This window comes from Colobus angolensis, unplaced genomic scaffold (genome assembly GCF_000951035.1).
Source record: "Colobus angolensis palliatus isolate OR3802 unplaced genomic scaffold, Cang.pa_1.0 Scaffold332, whole genome shotgun sequence".
Taxonomy (NCBI): Eukaryota; Metazoa; Chordata; class Mammalia; order Primates; family Cercopithecidae; genus Colobus; species Colobus angolensis.
The window spans coordinates 137,644-160,944 of NW_012116622.1; the positions used below are offsets into that span (position 1 = coordinate 137,644).

Below are 23,301 nucleotides of genomic sequence, written 5' to 3' on the forward strand. Positions count from 1 at the left end.
GAAAAGTTTTAAAAAACATTATACAGATGGGATAGTGTGAGCCTGTAGTCCTAGCTACTTGGGAGGCTGAAGCAGGAGGATCCCTTGAGCCTTGGAATTCAAGGTTGCAGTGAGTTATGATTGTACCACTGAGTGCCTCCACAAGGAGACAGTTTCTCTAGAATAAATAAATGTGCTCTTAAAGGAATGCCTGTGTCTTGGATGAAACTCAATAAACAGTATAAAATGCATATTAATTTCTAGTATATGTCTAATCTGATAGGATTTGTGTTACATATGATTCATTTCAGTCACGGTTTTTTAGAATGAAGGAGTGATGATAATTTAATCAGTGGTGCAAAGGTGTGTTCTAAATACTGCATAAACCTAATCATCTTATTCTCAACCTTTCTCAATACTCCACCCACTTAAAGAGGTGGGTGTGGTCTTCACAGATTCTTATAAAAGGGCATAGAAGAGACAAGCTCAGTTTTCTCCAAAGGAGAAGGACCGCACTTAGAGGGAGCTGAATTTTGGTGACCTCTGAAATTCAGTACTGCAGTGAATGAGCTCCTGACCTTGAGGAGTACTTAACAGAATTATTTCTAGAAGAATCATTGTAGGAACCATTAAAAGAACCCAGCAGTAAGTGAAACTTATATTGATAAAATTATATCTTCTTTCCTTTACAGAATAATAGAACGTTAAAAATATCTCATTATCTTAAATCTACACAATGATACCATTTCTAATTCATACTCTTACTATAGATTGTATGAATTATGAGGATACTAATTATTGTTATTTTGTGTTTTCTATCATTCTTCAATATAGTTTTGAAAAAATTTAAATATCTAGTGTTTGCTGCAACAGATATGTATGCACAATAAATATATGGAGTTGATATTAATACATATAAGTACACATAGATATATGTAAATATATGTGTAATGAGTTAATTAATATTGTAAAATTGAATTCAGAAGACGTTAATGAATGTTAATTCATTCATTCAGCTTTTAGACGTGACTTTAAATTAGTAAGGTAGTGATGAGAGATGAAAAATAGTGAAACTGAAAAAAGTGAAAAAGCTCCCCAAAACATCCTAGTTTAGAAATCAAAACACAATTTTTTGACCAAATGTAAAATTGGATACATGATGGTGGCTGCGATCTCACTTGAGTCTTAATCTTATTAAACTATGAAAACTTCCTTAAAATGACTTAGATGACCTCTGGAGAATATTTGCAATTCTAAGATTTTTCATTTCTTTCACTAAAATTCAGCAGTGTTATCAAATAAAGGAGAGTAAAGGGCTTAAAATTGCCAAACAAAGACTATAGTTTATGTATTATTCAGGGCTCTCCAGACAAACAGAATCATAGGATGTATATGTGTATATGTAGAGATACATTCATGAGCCATTTCAGTCAACCACAAACAACACATGGTGGTCACATAAGATTATAATACTAGGCCGGGCGTGGTGGCTCAAGCCTGTAATCCCAGCACTTTGGGAGGCCGAGACGGGCGGATCACGAGGTCAGGAGTTCGACACCATCCTGGCTAACACGGTGAAACCCCGTCTCTACTAAAAAATACAAAAAACGAGCCAGGCGAGGTGGCGGGCGCCTGTAGTCCCAGCTACTCGGGAGGCTGAGGCCGGAGAATGGCGTAAACCCAGGGGAGGGAGCTTGCAGTGAGCTGAGATCCAGCCACTGCACTCCAGCCTGGGCAACAGAGCGAGACTCCATCTCAAAAAAAAAAAAAAAAGATTATAATACTAGTATGTTTACTGTATCTTTTCTGTATTTAAATATGTTTACATACTAAATAATTACTACTGTGTTACAATTGCCTACAGTGTACAGTACAGAACATGCTGTACAGTTTTGTAACCTAGGAGCACTAGGCTGTACTGTACACCATAGGTGTGTAGGAGTCTACACCATCTGGGTTTGTATAAGTATATTCTATCATGTCAAAACAATAAAACCACCTGGCTGGGCGTGGTGGCTCACGCCTGTAATCCCAGCACTTTGGGAGGCTGTGGCGGGCAGATTACTTGAGGCCAGGAGTTCCAGTGCAGCCTGCCAACATGGCGAAACCTCGTCTCCACTTAAAAAAAAAAAAAGAAAAAATTATCCAGGTGTAGTGGTGTGTTCGTGCAATCTCAGGTACTCAGGAGGCTAAGGCAGGAGATTCGCTTTGCCCTGAGAGATAGAGGTTGCAGTGAGCCGAGATTGCACCACTGCACTCCAGCCTGGGTGACAGAGGGAGACTCCATTTCAGAAAGTAAATAAATGATACCTCCTTACACATTTCGCAGAACATGTATCTGTCCTCAAGCTACACATGATTCTACATGAGAGGGAATTCATCAGCAAAATTTGTTTGCTTGATTATGGAGTCAGAGCAGTTGCAATGTAGCTGGTATCCTGAGGATACCAGCATCCTGACTGAGCTCAAAGCTGAAAGCCTCAGAACCAGCTTCAGGAGAAAGAAAGAGGAAATTGCCTTTTCTCTGGCTTTTTCCTTTTATCTGAGTTACCAGCTGATTGAATGGGGCCCACTCACATTGAGGGATGATGGTCCCACTCAGCTCACCAACTCCCATGTCTCTCTCCTCTGGAAACACCTTCACAGACTCACCCAGAAACAATGCTGCACCAGTTCCCTAGGTATTGATTAATCCAGTCAGACTGATACCTAAAATTCACCATCACACCGTAGAAATATAACTACACCTCTTTGAGTTTAACAAAAATCCTACTATGTGCTAGTTCAGAGTTTGGGTATCCCTAGAAGTTAATTTAATCCACGAGAAAATAAAAGGGCCCAATATCTTTAACTAATTTTTTCTCTTCTATTAAACCTAAAGTGGTTTAATTGCTGGTTTTTTAAATTTGCTTATTCTGTTGTTTGGTTGATATTCATTTTGTTTTGGTTTTGGTTTTTATTTTACTTTAATGTTATGTTATTTTAAGTCCTGAGATAAACGTGTAGGACTTGCAGGTTTGTTACATAGGTAAACATGTGCCACGGTGGTTTGCTGCCCCACTGTTGTGTCTCCCTCTAAAAATATGTCATAGAACCCTCTGGTCATCTTCTCATGTTTCTTTGGCCAAGGTGATTTTTCCCACTCTCTCATACTCATTTAGCAGTTATGTGAAAGAAGAATAGGAATAACTACAATTTATTCTAGGCCACTTAGAATCAAATCCAATTTCCAGATCCACATTCAGAAAATGGGAAATTGAATAGGTTAGTGTTATGCTACAGACAGGAACTAGGAGTAGAAGGGGTTGTGAGTCATCTAGTCAGTAACATCTACTATAAAGCTGTGAGACTCTGTGTGAGATTTTTGTTTTTGTTACAGAAGGAATAGTTCACTGTGCTTTAATGAACCCTGTTAAGAGAAGAAACTATGGCTATCACATATCTCCACATATTCAGAATCTTTTCATCAACTCAAATCCCAAAATGACGTTGCTCTTTTTTCTTCAGAAACATGAATTCTGGAATCTTGCAAGCCTTCCAGAGGGAACTCATCTGCCCCATCTGCATGAACTACTTCATAGACCCAGTCACCATAGACTGTGGGCACAGCTTTTGCAGGCCCTGTTTCTACCTCAACTGGCAAGACTTCCCAATTCTTACCCAGTGCTTTGAATGCATAAAGACAACACAGCACAGAAACCTCAAAACTAACATTCGTTTGAAGAAGATGGCTTCGCTTGCCAGAAAAGCTGATCTCTGGCTATTCCTGAGCTCTGAGGAGCAAATGTGTGGCATTCACAGGGAGACAAAGAAGATGTTCTGTGAAGTGGACAAGAGCCTGCTCTGTTTGCTGTGCTCCAGCTCTCAGGAGCACCGGGATCACAGACACTGTCCCATTGAGTGGGCTGCTGAGGAACACCGGGTAAGTGATGCCTCTGAACATCTACTTCTATAAAGGGCACATGAAATTCTTGTGGGTCTATTTTCTTAGAGGTTGGATAAAGCCAACTCTGAGTTCCTTTAAGCAGCTCTCTTTTGGGCTTTCTTAGCTTGAAACCTCTGGGATCTGACAAACAAGAAGGAAAACAGAAGAAATGCCCTTTACTAGGGACTTATTTGTCTCTCATTCTGGGCCCCCTCCCTATGAAACGGTCTGCATGTTACTTTATTGTCTTCACTGGTGCTTCAATTCATGCCTCTTTTGCAGGAGAACCTTTTAAAGAAAATGCAGTCTTTATGGGAAAAAGCTTGTGAAAATCACAGAAATCTGAACATGGAAACCACCAGAACCAGATACTGGAAGGTTAGTCCTGTACTACTATAACTTCTAACTTCTCCAGGAACTTATGGTGGGCAAATGGGTGACTCATAAAATAGGAACTTGATATCAAACCGTAATGTTTCTGGGAGTCAATAAAAAAAAAGAAAACATTGAGAAAAAGTGGCCTCATTTCTTTTGTAGAATAGTATGACTGTTAGATAGGATTTCTAACAAAACCATTGATGTCACCCAAAGCATGCTGGTTTGTTTTCATACAAACCTGTAGCTATACACCAACAGATACAAGAAACCGGGCCATCTCACAGCATTCTATATGTGCTGTTTGGATAAATGCTGGGCACAAGATTTATTTGGCAGCCATGGAAAGCTCAAGTGAACCTTCTGAGCCTGGGTCAGCATTAATCTGAAGGCTGGTGGACAAGTAGTATTTGGAACTGTATGGAAAATTTGAGGCAGAAAAAGTGACAGGAGAAATCTAGGGGAGCCAAGATATTAGGAATCTCAACTAATTAATATTGAATAATACATAACATATGAGAAAAGTGTTGAGAAATGTGGATTTGTGTCTTGAGGGAGACATATAAACCTGACAGAAATATGGGAACTACTCTCTAAATATAAGGAGAACTCTGAGGACTTCAGAAAAGTATTAAAAATGATTTTCTCTGTGGATGTATACTTTCAGGGTATGATAGCTAATATTAGTTTGCAGAAAAGTATTTCATAAGAACCTAGCCTATGTTGAATATTAAATTAGAAAGTTTACTAGTATAGGAGAAAGAAAACATCTTCGTCCTCACAAATCGTACAATCCAAATAAGAGAGGCAAATGGTCAATATGCAAATATGTGCAATACATGATATGTTCGAGTGTGGTAGGTTCTTTGTTGGAGAATAATCAAGCAGAGAAGTAGAAAAGGACAATAGAGACTAGAAACTGGAGATGAGTGTCTGAGTTTTAAATAGGGTGGTCAGAAAAAAGCCTCACTGAAAAATTCAAATTGAAACAAAATTTTAAAGAGGAGGGGGAACACGAATGTGTGTATGGATATATATGTGGACCATGAATGTGTATATATGTAAATATATATATATGTGTGTGTGTGTGTGTGTGTGTGTAAAATTCTAGTTGGAGAGAACAGCATATGCAGTAATTTGGAGTTTGTGTATATATGGAGGCCTGAGGAACCACAAAGAAGTCTATGTTTCAGATTGTGATGAGTTACAAAAAACATGGAAGGAAATGAATTCAGAGAGACAAAGATGGCCAAATCATAAATGCAGCTTTATTGGGATAGGTTTTGCTGGGTGAAATGCATTTAGCTGGACATGCTAGTCTAAGGTCATTTCACATAGAATGAGTTTAAGCAACTTGTTTTTCTATTTTTAAGAAATAGAAATTTTTAAGAAATAGAAATAATTATTTTCTTTCTAGTAACTACAGCTCTATACTGCAACTCACAAGCATGAACTGTTCTTATTTTTCCATAAATATGGGTTGGAATAGAGAAATCCAAGTGGTGTTTTGTTTTGTTTTGTTTTTAATTTCCAACTATCTTAGAAAACACATTATCTTGAATCAATTTAATGTAATTGATCAGATACAAGAAAGGAAAGGAATAAAATTTGTGGATTCTAAGAACTGGCAAGACTGAGGTTTAAGCTATTGGATGTTTGAGAGACAAAAGGAATCAGTGAGATTTAGTAGTAAATGGATAAATACATATCTCTTTTGACTAACGCATTATCACTGCAGGATTATGTGAATTTAAGGCTAGAAGCAATTAGAGCTGAGTACCAGAAGATGCCTGCATTTCACCATGAAGAAGAAAAGCATAATTTGGAGATGCTGAAAAAGAAGGGGAAAGATATTTTTCACCAACTTCATTTAAGTAAATCCAAAATGGCTCATAGGAGGGAGATTTTCAGAGGAATGTATGCAGAGCTGAAGAAAATGTGCCATAAACCAGATGTGGAGCTACTTCAGGTACAAGCTCACAACATGGTTCAGGTTTTTGAATATTCACATGTATAGGTATTTTCCTCATGGCTGAAATCCATCTCCCTACCTTTATTTCCATGATGTGTTTCCACAAACACATTTGCATAACTAATGCTACTTTACTGGGAGAATATAGCCCCGCCAAGGGATTCTAGCAGGCCAAAGTTCCCTCCTACTTTATCCACCAGCCACAAAACTCTGTGGAATGGTCAAGGTAACAGCCCCAAGAAATATTCCCCATCTAAGTCAATAATATACTTTGGGTTGCTAAACATGTATAAAATAGTGAGTGATTCATTTACATTTAGGTTAATTTGAGGACATGGCAAGATCAGAAGTTATGGGAATCTAGGATCTCACTAATATTATTTTTGGGTCCACTCACTTGTGTAATAGGTTCTGGGAAAGATGACTGAGTAGATTATGCGAGGTTACCACAGAGCATAGACCCTCTGGGCCTCTTCTCCCTTCACTTCTTTAGAGAATGTCTTCAAGACTCAGACTTTCCCAGGACATTAATTAATGGCAATACGACTAACTGGGTTTTTCATTACAGAAGAAATAGAAAATGCTTTGCAGAAGAGGAGATGGTAGGGAAATAGTATCTTCAGAAACTGACACCAAATTCACACTGAACTTAGTGAAAGATGCATCTTGTGAAATGCACTAATTCTTTGTATTTTTTTTTTACAGGGTTTTGGAGACATATTACACAGGTGGGTGTGTACCTAGATTTTAGCATATATTCTCTCAGTTTCCACAAATATTAAAGCAGGCTCTACCAAAGTCATGGCATACATGATTAAGATATTGATACTACTCTTTTTTTGCATCTACTTTCATTCCCACACCAGAAAAGACAAGACCACTAAATAAATACATAAATGAATAGTGAAATAAAATTTTTAAAATGTTTATTCCTGATTTTGTTTTATTTCTTAAAAGCCTGCATAGATGAAAGATAAAGTTTTGTTTTGTGGATGGTGAGAAAGTCGCCAGAGGAAACAGGAGAGAAGTAGGGGAAAGTATTTTAGCAGTGAAAAAGTGTTGGTGATTTGTTGTTTGTGCATATATATGTATCAGTTAACAGTTCTGAAAACTAGATTGAAAAAACTGTGGAGTGTTAGAACTGTATAAGTTCCTAGAGAAGCTTGTTTCCAAAAAGCAGATCTCGCTGCCTAGAACAAGTTTCACATCCTTTATCCTGAAAAGGAAACAGCAGATGCTGCAGTCTCCCCAGAACCCCGCTATTTCAGACAAAGATCTTAGGAGAGTCTGCCAAGAAGTGGAACTCAGAATTTCATTTCTAAATATTCTCAAGGCCATAAGGCTAAGGAACCTTATATATTTGGGGCAAAAAAAAGAAAGATCAGCCTGAATTCTGACTCAGACTCTCCCACCATGCTTTAAAATTCAGAAACTGTAAATAGTAATTAATTTCAAATAGGAATTAATAATTTTTGAATTATCAAATTTGTGGATTCAAAGGATTCTCATGAAAGGTCTTTCAAATACAAATAGTGATTTTTACTTATTTTATGACTGCAGATGTTGTAACTGCTGGTTTTTCCTTGCAGGAGTGAGTCTGTGCTGCTGCACATGCCCCAGCCTCTGAATCTAGAGCTCAGTGCAGGGCCCATCACTGGACTAAGGGACAGGCTCAACCAGTTCCGAGGTAAGTCTCCACCTGTAGGCAGCACTCCCACTATCTAAATATTATTATTGTTAGGATCACATAGGTAATATTTCACCCTTTATCAAATATTTTACTTCTTTATAGCCATAAGTGAACAATATAATCATGCAATCCTTTTGTATCTGTATCTGTATTTATAGCAGACTTACAGCATTAAGTTTGAAAGACAGTGAAAAACAAATACATTATGGCCTCATATGTACTGAGTTACATAATGGGAAAAAGGAGTAGTGTAGCGAATCTTAAAAAGAAGCAAATGAAACAATGCTGAGAATGAAGGTGAGTTATTTAATGTTAAATACAAAATTTTACATTTCTTTAGTGTATTCATTTGAATAGCTAAGAACTGTTCTTTTGGGGAATATAGTTTACTGGAGATTCTTGGGTTTTTTGTATTTTTTTAAATGGTTATATATTATGTATTGCAAAAAAAAATTAATGGGTAAAAATAAAAAGAAGAAATCATTTTGTGAAAACAAGTAAAATTACAAACAAAAAGAAGTTCAGTTTAATTGCAATATGAAAAGCGGCATGTTAATTCTAAAATCCAGCTTCAGCCCCACGCTAGCATTGAGGACCACAGAGAGACTGGTTTTAGCTGTTCAAATGAATACACTCAAAGATTTTGCAGAAATCTGCTTTAAATTATCACTTATGACATGTACTTATAGATTTTTATCCAGTTAGCTAGAGCAGTTCTTGCATAACTGAAAGTCTTCACATTCTTTCCCAAATGATAGCACTAGTTTTTAAGAATAAGAAATGTTTCTAAGTAATTATCTTCACAACAGTATAGCATTTAGGGTACATAATGTATGAATTTTGCTTTGAAAATTGGATTGAAAGAAGTTGGTTTTACATTTCTCTCTCAATATGTAAGTTTTCAAAACATTTTTAGTATCTGTGGTTTGCATTTTGTCTTGTAGATAATATTAATCATCTTGCTTAGAAGATGTCTTTATCTAATAAAGATGCATCTTAGAAGATGCATCTTTGTTAGAAGTTGCAAGCAAAATCGTCCTTGTGACTTTACATTTCCTGGTAAAGTAACTTCTTGATAGAACAATTTTTCCTTATTTACACGTGTCTATGCATGTTTTCTTTCTTTCTTTCTTTTTATTTATTTATTTATTTATTTATTTATTTTGCAGTGGATATTACTCTGCATCATGATGAAGCCAACAGTCATATCTTTCAATATGGAGATTTGAGAACCATTTGTATTGGATGTGACCATCAAAATGCGCCCCATACCACTGCAACACCTACAAATTTTCTTGCATGGGGTGCTCAGACTTTCACCTCTGGCAAATACTACTGGGAGGTCTATGTGGGGGACTCTTGGAATTGGGCTTTTGGTGTCTGTAATAAGTATTGGAAAGAGAATAATCAGAATGACAATATATACGGAGAGGAGGGACTCTTTAGTCTTGCATGTGTTAAGAATGACATTCAGTTCAGTCTCTTTACCACCTCCCCACTTGCACTGCAATATGTCCCAAGACCTACCAGTCACGTAGGATTATTCCTGGATTGTGAAGCTGGAACTGTGAGCTTTGTTGATGTTAATCAAAGCTCCCTTATATACACCATCCCTAATTGCTCCTTCTCACCTCCTCTCAGGCCTATCTTTTGCTGTATTCACCTCTGACCAGTGACAAATTAGAAATGTGTTCATTTGCTGTGGGAACCGCTCTATCCCAGGAAGCCCTCTTCATTGTGCTTTATCAAACAGGACAAATAGGTTCTGTGTTATGTCTTCAATTGCCTTCTAATGTTATTAAAACTCATTTATTGTGTTACTATTAAATATGGTAAAAACACTAAAAGTATGTGTGTTGGTACTTTATTAAATAATTTTTGAAAAGTCATTATTAAGATCATGGCATAAAATATATTATCTGCTTTTTTTCTTTATTTCTGAGTGTCATGGAGTGAAATAATAGATGACAGACACATCTTAATGAAGTTAAAATCAATGGAAGAGAGGCAGGATCTTTTGCTTCGTGCAAAAAACTTGGAGTGAAGTCTCAACGATAGTTAGGAAATGTTTTTCTTTCTCTTTATCTAACTATATCACACTTATCTATCATGTTTAATTGTACTAATCTATCCTTTGAGTTAATATTATTTGACCTTCTATGCTGGGCTTTATTTTCAATTCTCACTACATATATAAATAATCCTGCATTATTAGTGTGCTCTTCTATGTTGAAATACACAGGGTGATCAGACCAATGCTGGATTAACTGAATATTTTTTTAAAAAGTAACTAAATATTGACTCCTACCTCAAACCATACACAGTCATTTCCAAATAGATTTGAGTCCTGAAGGTAAGGGGAACATGATACAATATTCTCATAAGGATTTCTTAACCAGGACAAAAATTAATAATTAAAAAAATTAGTTGGTTTATATTAATAATGATGACTTCTCTGTTTCAAAACACATGATACAAGAAATAAAATGCAAACGAATAGTGGAGAAAGATATTCACTTGAACATACATTAAATAACATACAATACATGTACATGATGAATACTTAAAATGTAATAAATAAAAGACAATGAACTCGATATAAGATTGGGTAAAATATCTGAACAGACACTTTACAGAACTGGATACATAAATAACTGACCAAATACAAAAATGTGCTCACTTTCATTAGTCTTATAAAAGTAAGAATTAATCCACCAGTTGTACCACAGTCCCCCATAAAAATTACCAAAATTTAAAGACACATAACATTGTGAGCTGTCACAGATACAGAATAAATGAAATTTATTCATTGCTGGGGAGATATAAATGGAAATTAATATTGGGAAAACTGACTATTCACATTCCTTACTCATAGGCTAGATATTTGAATTCTAAAATATAGTCAACTGATTGCCTACATATACTTTAAGATATACACAATATTGTTCAATGCATCAGTTTTTATAGTAGCTTCAAATTAGGTACAAAATATTCTTCAACACTAGAATGGCTAAATTGTGGTGTATTTATACAAAATAATCATATAAGACAGAGAGTAAATAACTCCCTGAATACAACAAAACTGATGTATCTCAGAAACAAGTTAATAAACATTTGTTAATTTAAACAATAAAATTGAAATTAAGAAGGGACTATTCCATGTAAATACAAGCAACTGTAGGCTCTTTACAGATTCCATAATTACATGAACATTGTGGAATTATAACTTTTAAGACCCAAAATGTCCAATAATGCATAAGGTAGTAGAATAAACAAGGGAGCCCAGGCATGGTGGCACACATCTCTAATCCCAGCACTTGGGGAGACCAAGGTGTGAGAATGGCTTGTGGCCAGGAGTTCCAGACCAGTGTAGGTAACATAGTGAGACTTCATCTCTACTAAACATTCCTTTAAAAATCAGCCTGGCATGATGGCACATGCTATAGACCCAGCTACTCAGGGGGCTGATGGATGCAGCGGGATGGCTCGAGCCCAGAAGATCCAGGCTGCAGTGAGCCATGGTGGTGCCCTGCAGTCCAGCCTGTGACAGAATGACACCCTGTCTCAATAATAAAAAAGTCTAATAACTTGACATAACATAAACCAATATATTATAAACGCTCTAATTACAGATATTTCAAACATTAATGTTATTTAAAATAACTGAGAAAGCTGGGATAGTTCGTGTTTGCTTAGACAAAACAAAAGTGCCCTGGGAAGTAAGTTAAAAGTATTTTTATTAGAGTAAGTGAGGATAAAGTGTTTTATTACAAATGTGATATGCACCAGAATCTGCTGTGAATAGTCTCGTGTCTGGAGGATTTTTGGATATCCAGGTAAGCAGTAATTCTTGGGTGCCTGAAGCCTAGCAGCTGCATATTCAGTGTGTATTCTCTGGAGATGTCTTCTATGGACAAGCCTGATTTTTAAGTGATTAGACTCACCTAAGACCACAATCACTTCATGAGGTTAGCTACGTTCTGGAGAAAGAAGTGGAAATGGAAGATTAGGTTACACAGAAGGGTGTAACGTTGGCTGATTGGATTTATAAAGTATAGACAATCATGCCTGGGGGCTTACAGCCCAACAGAATCTAGATGACTCTGGGGTGAGATGTAAGAAACTTGACCTGACATACGTTTTTCAGAGATATTACAACCTAAGCAATTATTTCATTAAGTAATGTTTTATTCCACAAACAATTCCCTTACAATTTTAAAAGTATGCTTTATTGCTCCATTTTTAAACTCTGAAATTTCAGATCTATGTTTCCATTCTAGATTTTTTATTCAATCTTCAAAAAATGTTTACTGATGACAATAGACAAGAAATGGGAAATAAATTACAGTAAACAATAATAAACAAATTCAGTCCTACTAGAATATCCAGACTAGTGAATAAGATGTACCATAATGGAAGAATCACACAAGTACATACAGAATTAGAATTAAAACTACAAGCCCAACAAAAGAGCCATAAATGCCGTGAGGGTCTGTAATGGGAGGGAGGTGCTAAATGCTGGATCACACAAGACTTTCATGAAAATATATCAGAACTGAGATCTGAGGGATAGGAACACATTAACTTGGCAAAGGGAGCTAGATAAAAACTTTCTCTGCAGTGACAATAACAGATGCAAAAGCTTCCTGGGTGGAGGAAGCCCAATGTAGTTGAGCTCAGGGCCACTGAAGCTAGAGTAACAAGAATGAGAGTGGTCTGATGGAAGATGAGGCTGCAGAAGCAGGTACAGGCTTCAGAACATGGAAAGAAGGAGTTCTTTAGAAACTATGGGAAGCCAGTGAAGTCTCACTCTACTTTTAAAATATATCATTGCTAAATAATTCTCCAGTCATTATTTATCTAAATATGTACAACTATAAAATATTGAATGAAATAAGCAACACATCTTTGGAATTCTCTCATACAAAAATGCACCTAGGCACTTAGTTGTGTTTCAAATAATTTTATATACAACCATTGGTGAACTTACTTGCACAAAATTGTTTTCTTCCATTTACTCTTTTATTACTATTTGTAATGGTTGATATATGCAAAAATAAAATGTTTTTTGAGCTATTATACCATTATGAAAACATTTACATTCGATACTTTACATCAGTATATACGTATGAACACAAGACTACCCATTCCAAACCATAGAAAAAAACCCTTTGAAGATTGATTAAAAAGTCTTCCATTTCTGCTATGACACCACAAATCTGACCAATAGAAGTATGCATGTATCTTTCCACCATGTGCTAATTCTAGAACACTTGCCAGATGTGAATTCATCCAAGCATATGAATTTAGTCTGTTACAAACCTCATATAAACATAAATATAAAAATTGATGTTAAAAAATATCTTTTATTAGGCAAAGTGAATTTGAACAGCACAAATAGCAAGTAATTGTGAAACAAAATACAGATGGACCAAATCCTATTTTCAGAACAGTAATGATCTATTGGATCTAGAGATTCTAATGAAAGATCAGTTTGCACCAACCAGATTACAAAGACCTGTAGTTCATTTATCTCATATCACAAGGCCTGAGATACATAAGGGATCTTATAAAGCCAGGACATAAACAGTGACCCATCCCTCTAGATGGCTACATGGATTTTGCATATGTCAGGCTGGTGTCAGCCTCCCTTCAGATTTTGCCATCTCAAAATTCTGAGTGATGCAGAGTAAGTTTCCTACTAACAAACAGTGATGAAGTCCAGATTCACATCATTGTGGTTGGTGGAATATAGTTGGTGAGCCTTTTCACCGAAGTTGCTGTAAGTGCTACTTGAACATCTAGAAATAGGTATGAACACTGGCTTAGGGAAAAAAGCCCAAATCAGTTTCACCAGGTCATGTGCTTTTTGGCTAATATGAACAAATTTTTGTTAGCGGATTTAGAAAAGACAGACCCTAAAGCCAGTTTTTCACCTGACATTGTCAACACACTGGACAGCAAGAATCTGAATGCAGCAGCCAGCCATGAGATCCTTTAGAACTGAATTTCAAATGTATATTTGAAAGTACATTGTAATGTAGCTATCTTCAGAACATAGAGTATTTCCTAACATGCCTGGGATGCAGATACTGCTAACTATCTTACTAGGGATAAAATCATCTAGTTTTAAAATCAACTGGTTTTCAAGTGTTACTCTTTAAGTGGTGCTCAAGAAACCCAAAGGGAAGGAGGTGAAGTGGGGAAGTGGCTGGGCAGGGAAGATCCTGCTGACTTGGTGGAAAATGGTGACTCCTTTATGTTTTCCATGTTCTCTGAGAATTGAAAAGAAGCTCATTACATTTTAAATCTTGAAAGAGTTTCATGTGGTAGGTGATGAGTGATACATAAGCTTGTGACTTCTTGTGAATATGAGTCTACTGCAGAATAGAAGTCCACTACATTCTGAGTGAGCTCAGATAGCCCCCTTGGAATAGTGAAAAGCTTTCAAGGGCTTTTTAGACAGATATTTATTCTCTGTTTCTACTGGAATGTATCACCTGTCTTGCACAAATGTCATCCTCGACAGAATGATAACAATTTTATCTGTGCCTTTCAGGTATGAATAGAGGTGATGAGTCTGATATCGGAGTAATAACTCCTCTGTAGTGTTGTGTTCTGACCCTTGCACTCTACTCTACAGTCTAAAAAATGTTTTCAGAGCCCAAATGACATATATACATTTTAAAATCAACTTCCGAATGTTCACACACATGCAAAAAATCCAAGCAAAACAAAACAAAGAAAAATACCCTATTTGCTCATTTATTGAAATGGTATTTAATTATAAGTCTGTGTGGAGAGAATTGTCATCTTACGACATTGCCTTCAAATCCACAAACACGGGATATCTCTTCATTTACTTATATTTTAAACATTTCTTTCGATAGTGTTTTATGGTTTTTATGCACAGAGTTGTGCATTTCTCATTAGCTTTATTTCTAAGTATTTGGTCCTTTGTATAATATTTAAATACATTTTTCATTTTATTCTCACTTTTAATTGTTGTCTAAGAAGCATGAATGACTAAATCTCTTTCTCGTTTCACTAGTACGTCTAGCAGTTTATAGATTTCAGGGAATTTTTAACTGCAGGAAATTTTAAAATCATAACTGCATGTTATGCTTATAATGCAATTATCATAGCTTTATTTCTATCCAACCCTCACATTATATATTTCTTTTTCTTGTCTGGTTGCATTGAAGAGGATATCTTGCAAGGTGTTGAAAACAAGCAGTGATAGCAGAATTCACCTTTCATTTCCATTCTTGGGTAGAAGCTTTCAAATTATTCATTTAATAATGTGTTGCTTCTAAGATTTTATATTCTTATTAGATTGTGAAAGTTTCCATCTATTTTAGTTTTTAAACAATATCTTTAAAATCATAAATGACCATTTAATTAAATCAAATGTTTCCCTTCTCTATCTACAGGAACAATAATATGTATTTTGTCTTGTTCATATAGTGATTTACATTTATTCCACATTCTGATGTTAAATTACTCTACTGTCCTAGAATAAGCTCCACTTGGATATGATGTATTATGCCTTTGTGTCTCACAAGACTTGATTAGTTAATAACTTTTTGAATTGTTGCACCTATATTTATGTTAGAGTCTGTACTGTAATTTTGATTTCTTGTAATACATGTGTATCAGGATTGGATATTAAAGCTATAAGCTTGGGCTGGGCAAAGTGTCATCCCAGCACTTCAGGAGGCCAAGACAGGAGGATCACTTAAGCCTAGAAGTTTGAGGCTGCAGTGAGCTATGATTCTGCCACTGCACTTCAGCCTGGACAACAGAGAGAAAAGCTGTCTACAAAAAGAAAAAGAAAAAAAAAGACAAAAACAAAAACAAAAACAAAAAGTCATGAATTGGGGAGTAAAACTTTTTTTTCTATTCTCTAGAAGGATTTGTCTAAGTGTGTTATTTCGTTTTTAAGTGTTTTCAAGATTTCACTGGAAGACATCACTGGAGTTTTCTTTGTGAGATTTTTTGTGTTTGTTTTTTAAATAACAGGGTGAACTTTTAGAATCCAAATCATATATTTCAGTTTTCAATGTTTTCTTTTGTTAGTTTTTATCAGATGGTATTTCAAGAATTTTCTCATTTCATTGAAATTGTCAAATGTGTGGGTATAAAGTTGTCCTTAAAATATTCTCATTGACTATTTAATACCTGGATGACCTGTGTGTCTGCCTGTTTACTCTTGATTTGAACTCCCTTTTTCTGTTTTTTAAATAAGTCTTGCTTGAAATTTATCAATTTAATTTACCTATTTAAAGAGCCTGCTTTTGACTTCATTGATTTTATCTATTTTATGATTTTTAACCAATTTTCTGCAATTCTTTTTTTTTCCAATTTTTTTTAGTTTTTTTTTTTTTTCATGAATTTCCTAGCATTTGTCTGGTTGTTTGGGATAGACATTTCTTTGTTAATAACACAGGCATTTAATGATATACATTTCCTTCTTAGCATTATTTTAATTATATTTCAAATATTTTATTGTTAGGTATCTTGAATATTATTCAATTAAACATATTTTCATCATTGGTTTTCTTTGATGAGGCCAGTCATCAAATGAGGCCAGCCAATGTTACCTTTTTAAGTCTACGTAAAGTGACTTTATAAATCCCTTTTAATGATTCATCATTAAAAACCTGAAATACAGTAATTACAATGTTGTTTTCTACTTTCATCTACAATAGTATATTTTGCATGATTTTTAAAAAGTTAAAGACTTTTTTTTAAAAAAGGCAGTAGCCAATGAAGCTTCTCTCTTCTATAAACATTGAGTTCATGCATTTGCAAGGGAATTATAAAAGAAAGGTAAGGGAATACATTTTTCTGGTGATATTATAAAACAAGTAGAAACAACTGAAATTAATCTTAATGAAATAAAATACTTTAACCCAATATACCCAAAATGTTTACAACATAATTAACATTGCAAATATTAATGAGATGTTTTATATTATTCTTATTCTTATTATTTTTGACGCAGGGTCTCACTCTGTTGCCCAAGCTGGAGGATGGCAACAGGATCCTGACTAAATACAGCCTTAACCTCATGTGTTCCAGCAATCCTCCCACCTCAGCTTCCTTAGTAGTTGGAACTAAAGGCGCACACCACCATGCTTGGCTAATTTTTTCTTTTTTTCTTTTAGGGAGGAGGTCTCATCATGCTGTTAAGTCTGCTGTCAAACACCTGAACTAAAAAAAAAACACCTGGACTGAAGCAATTTTCCTGCATTTGCCTCCCAAAGTGCTGGGATTACAGGCCTGAGCCACTGCACCTTGCCTTTCTTCTTTTCATACTAAATTCTTGATATCCAGTTTGCATTTTACACTTATAGTCCAATTGAGAATAACATTTCAAATGTTCAGTATCTACCTGTGGCTTTCCTACTAGATATGTGGAATTAGACAAACCACCCATCTATCTAGGAGACACCTTTATTTTCTAATGCTTAGCTTACAGAGCAATTTTCATACATTGTAGGAAGAAAGTCCTAAGCCTACTTAGGTTTCAGAAGAAAGGGGAGATTGGAACTCACTTTCTTTAAATTCAAGGGTTTAGAGAGCTGTAAATTAGAGTCAAATAGAAAAGACCTCATGGGTATAATTTTAGAAGGAAAGTTCTCAAAGTGAGCCAGGCTGGATGCTTTATAATTTAGAACTCACTGGTGGTTGTATGTTGGCATTCTAATGGTCACCCCTGAGGGTTTTGTTTTTTTAATAATATGGAAGACTGAATTTTGTTACTTACACTTTGTGTAGAATTTCCAAAGTCTAGACACTTTTCTTAAAACACCTATACTCTTTTTATTTTTTATTTTTCTAATTTTCTAAATTTAAACTATGCATGTATACACTCTTAACATAAGATTAGTTTATTGTAGTTTCAAAGGCAAAACCTTGTCTTTTTGATTGGCTTTACATAATTGCATAATTGCCTAATCTATTAAATAAAAAACTTCTACAAATACATGCCAATGATACATAACTACATCAGTTATCTGAGGTTATTATTTGATATTACTTTTTTTTTTTTTTGTGAGACAGAGTCTCACTGTGTTGCCCAGGCTGAAGTGCAATGGTGTGATCTTGGCACACTGCAACCTCTGCCTCCCGGGTTCAAGCGATTCTCAAGCCTCAGACCCACAGAGTATCTGGGACTACAGGTGCATACCACCATATCTGAATAACTTGTGTGTGTGTGTGTGTGTGTGTGTTTTTTAGATGGAGTTTTTCTCCTATTCCCCAGGCTATAGTGCAATGGAGCCAATCTTGGCACACTGCAACCTCTGCCTCCCGGGTTCAAGCGATTCTCAAGCCTCAGACCCACAGAGTATCTGGGACTACAGGTGCATACCACCATATCTGAATAACTTGTGTGTGTGTGTGTGTGTGTGTGTTTTTTAGATGGAGTTTTTCTCCTATTCCCCAGGCTATAGTGCAATGGAGCCATCTCAGCTCATCACAACCCCCACCTACCGGGTTCAAGCGATTCTCCTGCCTCAGGCTCCCTAGTAGCTGGGATTAGAGGCATGCACTATCACGCCCAGCTAATTTTGTATTTTTAGTAGAGGCAGGGTTTTTCCATGTTGGTCAGCCTGGTCTCCATCTCCTGACCTCAGGTGAGCTGCCAGCCTTGGTCTCCCAAAGTGCTGGGATTACAGGTGTGAGCCGCCGTGCCTGACCTAATTCTTGTATTTTTAGTAGAGACGAGGTCTTACCATGTTGGCCAGGGTGGTCTTGAACTCCCAACCTCAGGTGATCCACCCACCTTGGCCTCCCAAAACGCTGAGATTACGAGCATGAACCACTACCGAGGCCAGCCAATGTTACCTTTTTAAGTCTACATAAAGTGACTTTATAAATCCCTTTTAATGATTCATCATTAAAAACCTGAAATATATTAATTACAATGTTGTTTTCTAGTTTCATCTACAATAGTATATTTTGCATGATTTTTAAAAAGTTAAAGACTTTTTTTTAAAAAAGGCAGTAGCCAATGAAGCTTCTCTCTTCTATAAACATTGAGTTCAGTCAAAAAAAACAAAAATGTTTTTCAGATTGGATTGTTTTTAGGCACTTGGTTTATACATGTTTTGTTTTAAATAATTGCTTTTGTCCTGCTTGTAAACTTTTTAAAGTTAAAAATATTTTATAAAATGGAACGGAAGAGTTCCCTGATTCCCCTTGCAGGATATGCGACAGGGGTGTGGCTGGCCTCTTTGGTTGCCTGGCAGCTCTAACGCCAGGTGGGAGCATGCAGACGGGCAAGTGCTTTTGGCTGTTCGCCCCCTAGCAGTTTCTAGTGGTGAGTGCCTGCCAACCCCCGTGTTACAAAGCTGTTTCAACTTTGCCATCTGCAGACGACTTTGGGTGTTAATTAGTTCAATGGACCCCCTCTGTCTTAACTCAAGGGTGGAGAGCCAGTGCGACAGGTTTCTGTATCCAGAGCTTTTACCCACTGTCCCAAAAGAATTGAGATCACATGCAGGCTCGAAGAATGAATGAAAGATTTTATTGAGTGGTGGCGGTGGCTCTCGGCAAGGTGGATGGAAAGTCAGAAGGTGGAGGGGTGAAGGATATCATCTTCCCCTGGAGTTCAGGCACCCAGTGGCGGCAATCTTCTCCGACCGCCCCTGCTGAGCTCCCCTTGGAGTACAGAAGTACCTCCTCTTCTCACTTTCTCTGTTACTTCATTCCACGGTCTGATTTGCTGGTCTGCCGATCTGCTGGTCTGGACATACAGCTGCTTGTGTGTGTGCTCGCTAAGATCTCAGGTTTATATGGTCAAAGGATAGGGGGCGTGGCCGGACAGAGTGGTCTTGGAAAATGCAACAGTTGGGCACAAAAGCAGGGGTACCTGTTCTCACTTAGGCCCTTGGGCACACGCTCGAGAGTGGAGCACTCGGCAGGAACCTGGCACTTCTCTACCCAGCACTTTCCTGTCCCCTTCTTGCAGACAATGGATATTTAACCTGTGTTACGTGGTTTTATAATGTATTTATTTTAAAATATGATTGAAGTCTGCTGAGAAAATTATGAAAATATCTGTTTAAGCTAAATCCTATTATTCTGTATTTCAAAAGGGGATGCACAGGATTTATGTCCCCTCCACATCCCAGTAGAATATGACAGGTGTAGGGAGGAAATACTTGAATATGTAGTATTCATAATCCTTAATTTACTATAAACAACAGTTTCACATTTGCTATTTTCTACTGTCATTAGATGTTTCCTATATTCCTATACTCAATGAGTAACCTGCGGATCCTGGTGCTAAATCCAAGATTTTGTAATTGTAAATATATTTATTTACATTTGTATCTTTTGTACTGTTCTGTAAACTTCACACTGCAGCATTGCCGTACATTCATAAGTTTTCAAAAATTCCCCCCACTCCTCTTTCTCCTCTCTTCTTCGTTCTTCTTTTTGGTAGAAGCACAAGTCACATAGCTTTGTTGACTCATGTTTGGGATGCTGAGAGCAGAAAGTAGAGCCACAGGAAGGAGGATGGAGAAAAAAGCTGAGGGCTCTCAATGCAGGTCACCTGCCAAAACTCTGAGAAATACAATGTATTAAAATCATGAAGTTACATGATTCAATTGTTGTGAAACAAAGAAATGGGAAACAACGTTCTTTCTCTGCTGCATATGTATTATATGAAGCACAGAGAGAAATACTTGAGGCTAGAGTTTATATTTGCGTGCTGTTGTCCAGTAAAGATTTTAGTATTACTTACTAGTACTAGAATGCTGGGTCAGAGGCAAACTTATCTGTAAGGATTTTAATGCTTTTTCCCAATAATATTCTCCATGAAATTTACACAAACATATCAAATGGTATTTGAAGGTACCTATTTCACATTGTCAGAATATTCGATAATATCACTTATTAATCCTGTCCAATTTTATATTTTAATGATAGCTCACTTGTCACAATAGCTTGTCATTGAAACTTGGGAATTACCTATTTTCAAATGTGAAGGATGGTACATCGCATATGATTATGGAGATATTGATCTTATATTCTAAACATTAGATACACATTACATTATGAATTGCTTTGTAAATATATAATTGTGTGTCTATGGCATGTATAATTACTTTTCTCAAAATTTCCTATCAGGGGTGTCAACAAGTGCATCTTTGTATGAGTGCAGAAGACAAAATGCAGAGCAGTGCTTCCTCTTGTCAGCTCTCAGAGCACCCTGCATACTTATGCACAATGGCACTTTCCTATTCATGTGTTTAATAACTAACTGTAAGCTTCTCATGACAGATGTACTGTATTGTTTACCTTTATACCTCTACCAAAAGATATAGTTCCTGTCATTATGTACATGATTCTAAATAATGTGCTTATTCTGACATTTCTTAAGATAGTTGATTTTATGAGAAACAAAAATTTAGCTCTCCAACTTCACCTCTTCCACATACACATATTCTCTTTTCCTCAACATCTTAATATAGTTACATCATAATTTATCATAAGCTTATATGCTTACGTTACATATTATTTTCAAAAAGGAAAATCATAACATTTTTGTTTTCACTTTCTATGGGGTTTAATCCATTTGAGTAATGTGGCTTTCTTTAAACCTCTCATGAACTCATCTCCAAACTCATTGAGATGAAAACTTTTTCTCTAGATATACAAACATATCCATTAATTCTTCAATGTTATCAAGAGATTGTTTTGCATCATTCAGGTTTAGAGTAGATTACAGCTTGCCATCATTGCTACAATTTGGGGAATCCATTCACTTACTGATTACCTTAATCTTGCTGAAATTATATCAGTTTTACCTTTTTTGAAATATTTTGAACTATTTGTGTCCAGTTTAGTTTCTTGTTTAACTGATAAAATCTATATTTCATCAATTTTGTTTTTCTAATAGATTTCTACAGTTTTCTTTTCTGCTTTACTTTTAAGACTATAAGATCCTTTTTAATCTTTGAATGGTCATTTTTAGAGTTTCATGTAACCTTAGTTTTTTCCACTACCTCAACTTTTGCACCTTACATATACTCTCTTAGTTTCCCCATAAGCTGTATATAGTCAAATAATAAATGCAGCCTGTTGTGAGCCTCACCTCTCCACACCTCCTCCAACTCCTGAGTTTAACCCCTTTTTCCAATAAATCGAGACAATCTATTCTTAAAACTTGACTGCAGATTTTATTTTTGGATATGTGTACAAAACAATAAAGATATTCCCTAACAAGGCAAACTGAATTCTTTCTGATGTATGTATCAAATGATAGATCTCATTTACATAATTATATCTTTAAAAAGAAAAAAGAAAACAAAGTGCTTTGAGGAATAGTCTGTTTATAGAGCTGATACTTTAATGTTTTCTTTTAAGCTTATGGATTTTTGACTTTAATAGTCTCAGAAAAAAATCAAGGTTGGAGTAAACCACTGATTTATCAAAATTATTTTCATCTATATTATTTTATTTAATCTTTAGTTTACAATCTGGGAAAATAGACCTCAAAACATCAACAAATCTCAGTTATTAACCATCAAAAAGAATTCTCCCTCTTTCCTTTGTGTGTCTCCCATCTTTCCTTTGTTCTCTGCACAAGGAAGAGTTTGTGAGTCTGGTCTGACATAAATAAAATTTAAAGATTCCTTTAAGAAATAGGCTAGAGCTACTCTGGATAGAGTACATAAAACCACCTAGCTTCAGTTCCATTTCCCTTTTGTCGTGAAGATCATTGACAAGGGTCCACAATAATATTAACTTTAGCTCTTTGGAATGTGCAGGTTGGTTAAGGCATTAATGCTTTCAATGAAGTTTACTTTTAATAAAGGTCTCTGTGACAATCGTCTTTCAAAAGTTATTCCCCAAAAATAATTTTAAAATAAGTTTCCCTCGATGTCTGAAAAACGACTAAGTGGAGCTGGAGGAGGCTGCGAAAACTGCCACCAAGTAAGACAACAGTTGCAGTGCAATAATGAAGGCCCGGAAATGCTCTGGGGTAGCCTGGGGACCCAGAAGATGTCTGTGCGTGCACCTTGCATGGCTTTTTGAGCGTGGATCCTCACAGGTGATTTGTGCTTAGCTGTCGTTGGTCCCTCAGTATCCTGGTCCCCAGATCCTAAAAGCCCTGTCACCCACAGTTCTGACAACGCATGCCTTCATTTTCATTTCTGTGAGAAAAGGGAAACTATCAGAATTGACTTTTCCAGATTAGCATAGAAGAAACTAGGATGACAGAGTCAGTGATGGGATTAGATATGGAAATAGGAAACCGTTTTTTGGAAGAGAGTAGTTAGGCTGTGAACTTGTGAACACAACTAAGTATTCAGTAGCAACTAAAATGTGTCTCCATAA

General features: G+C 36.1%; 1 protein-coding gene across 2 annotated transcripts; it reads left to right on the forward strand.

Moving 5' to 3' along the window:
- The first annotated feature begins 433 nt into the window (after nt 1-433).
- On the forward strand, nt 434-9,792 carry LOC105518921 (tripartite motif-containing protein 49D1). 2 transcript variants are annotated; one of them, XM_011952081.1, is made up of 7 exons: nt 434-624; nt 3,487-3,901; nt 4,187-4,282; nt 6,018-6,248; nt 6,957-6,979; nt 7,841-7,938; nt 9,111-9,788. In XM_011952081.1, exons 2-7 carry the CDS (start codon nt 3,491-3,493, stop codon nt 9,608-9,610), a joined length of 1,359 nt encoding a protein of 452 aa, XP_011807471.1. In that variant the 5' UTR covers nt 434-624; nt 3,487-3,490; the 3' UTR covers nt 9,611-9,788. The 2 variants fall into 2 exon arrangements, with proteins under 2 accessions (XP_011807471.1, XP_011807472.1); XM_011952082.1 differs by lacking the exon at nt 6,018-6,248 and having other exon boundaries at nt 492-624; nt 9,111-9,792.
- Nucleotides 9,793-23,301: the final 13,509 nt, after the last annotated feature.

Excerpts from the sequence above, each read along its gene's own strand:
- LOC105518921 (XM_011952081.1), top strand. The coding sequence starts at position 3,491 with ATGAATTCTGGAATCTTGCAAGCCTTCCAGAGGGAACTCATCTGCCCC. Across the intron at positions 4,283-6,017 it reads CCAGAACCAGATACTGGAAG|GATTATGTGAATTTAAGGCT; the intron begins GTTAGTCCTGTA and ends TTATCACTGCAG. Across the intron at positions 7,939-9,110 it reads CAGGCTCAACCAGTTCCGAG|TGGATATTACTCTGCATCAT; the intron begins GTAAGTCTCCAC and ends TTTATTTTGCAG.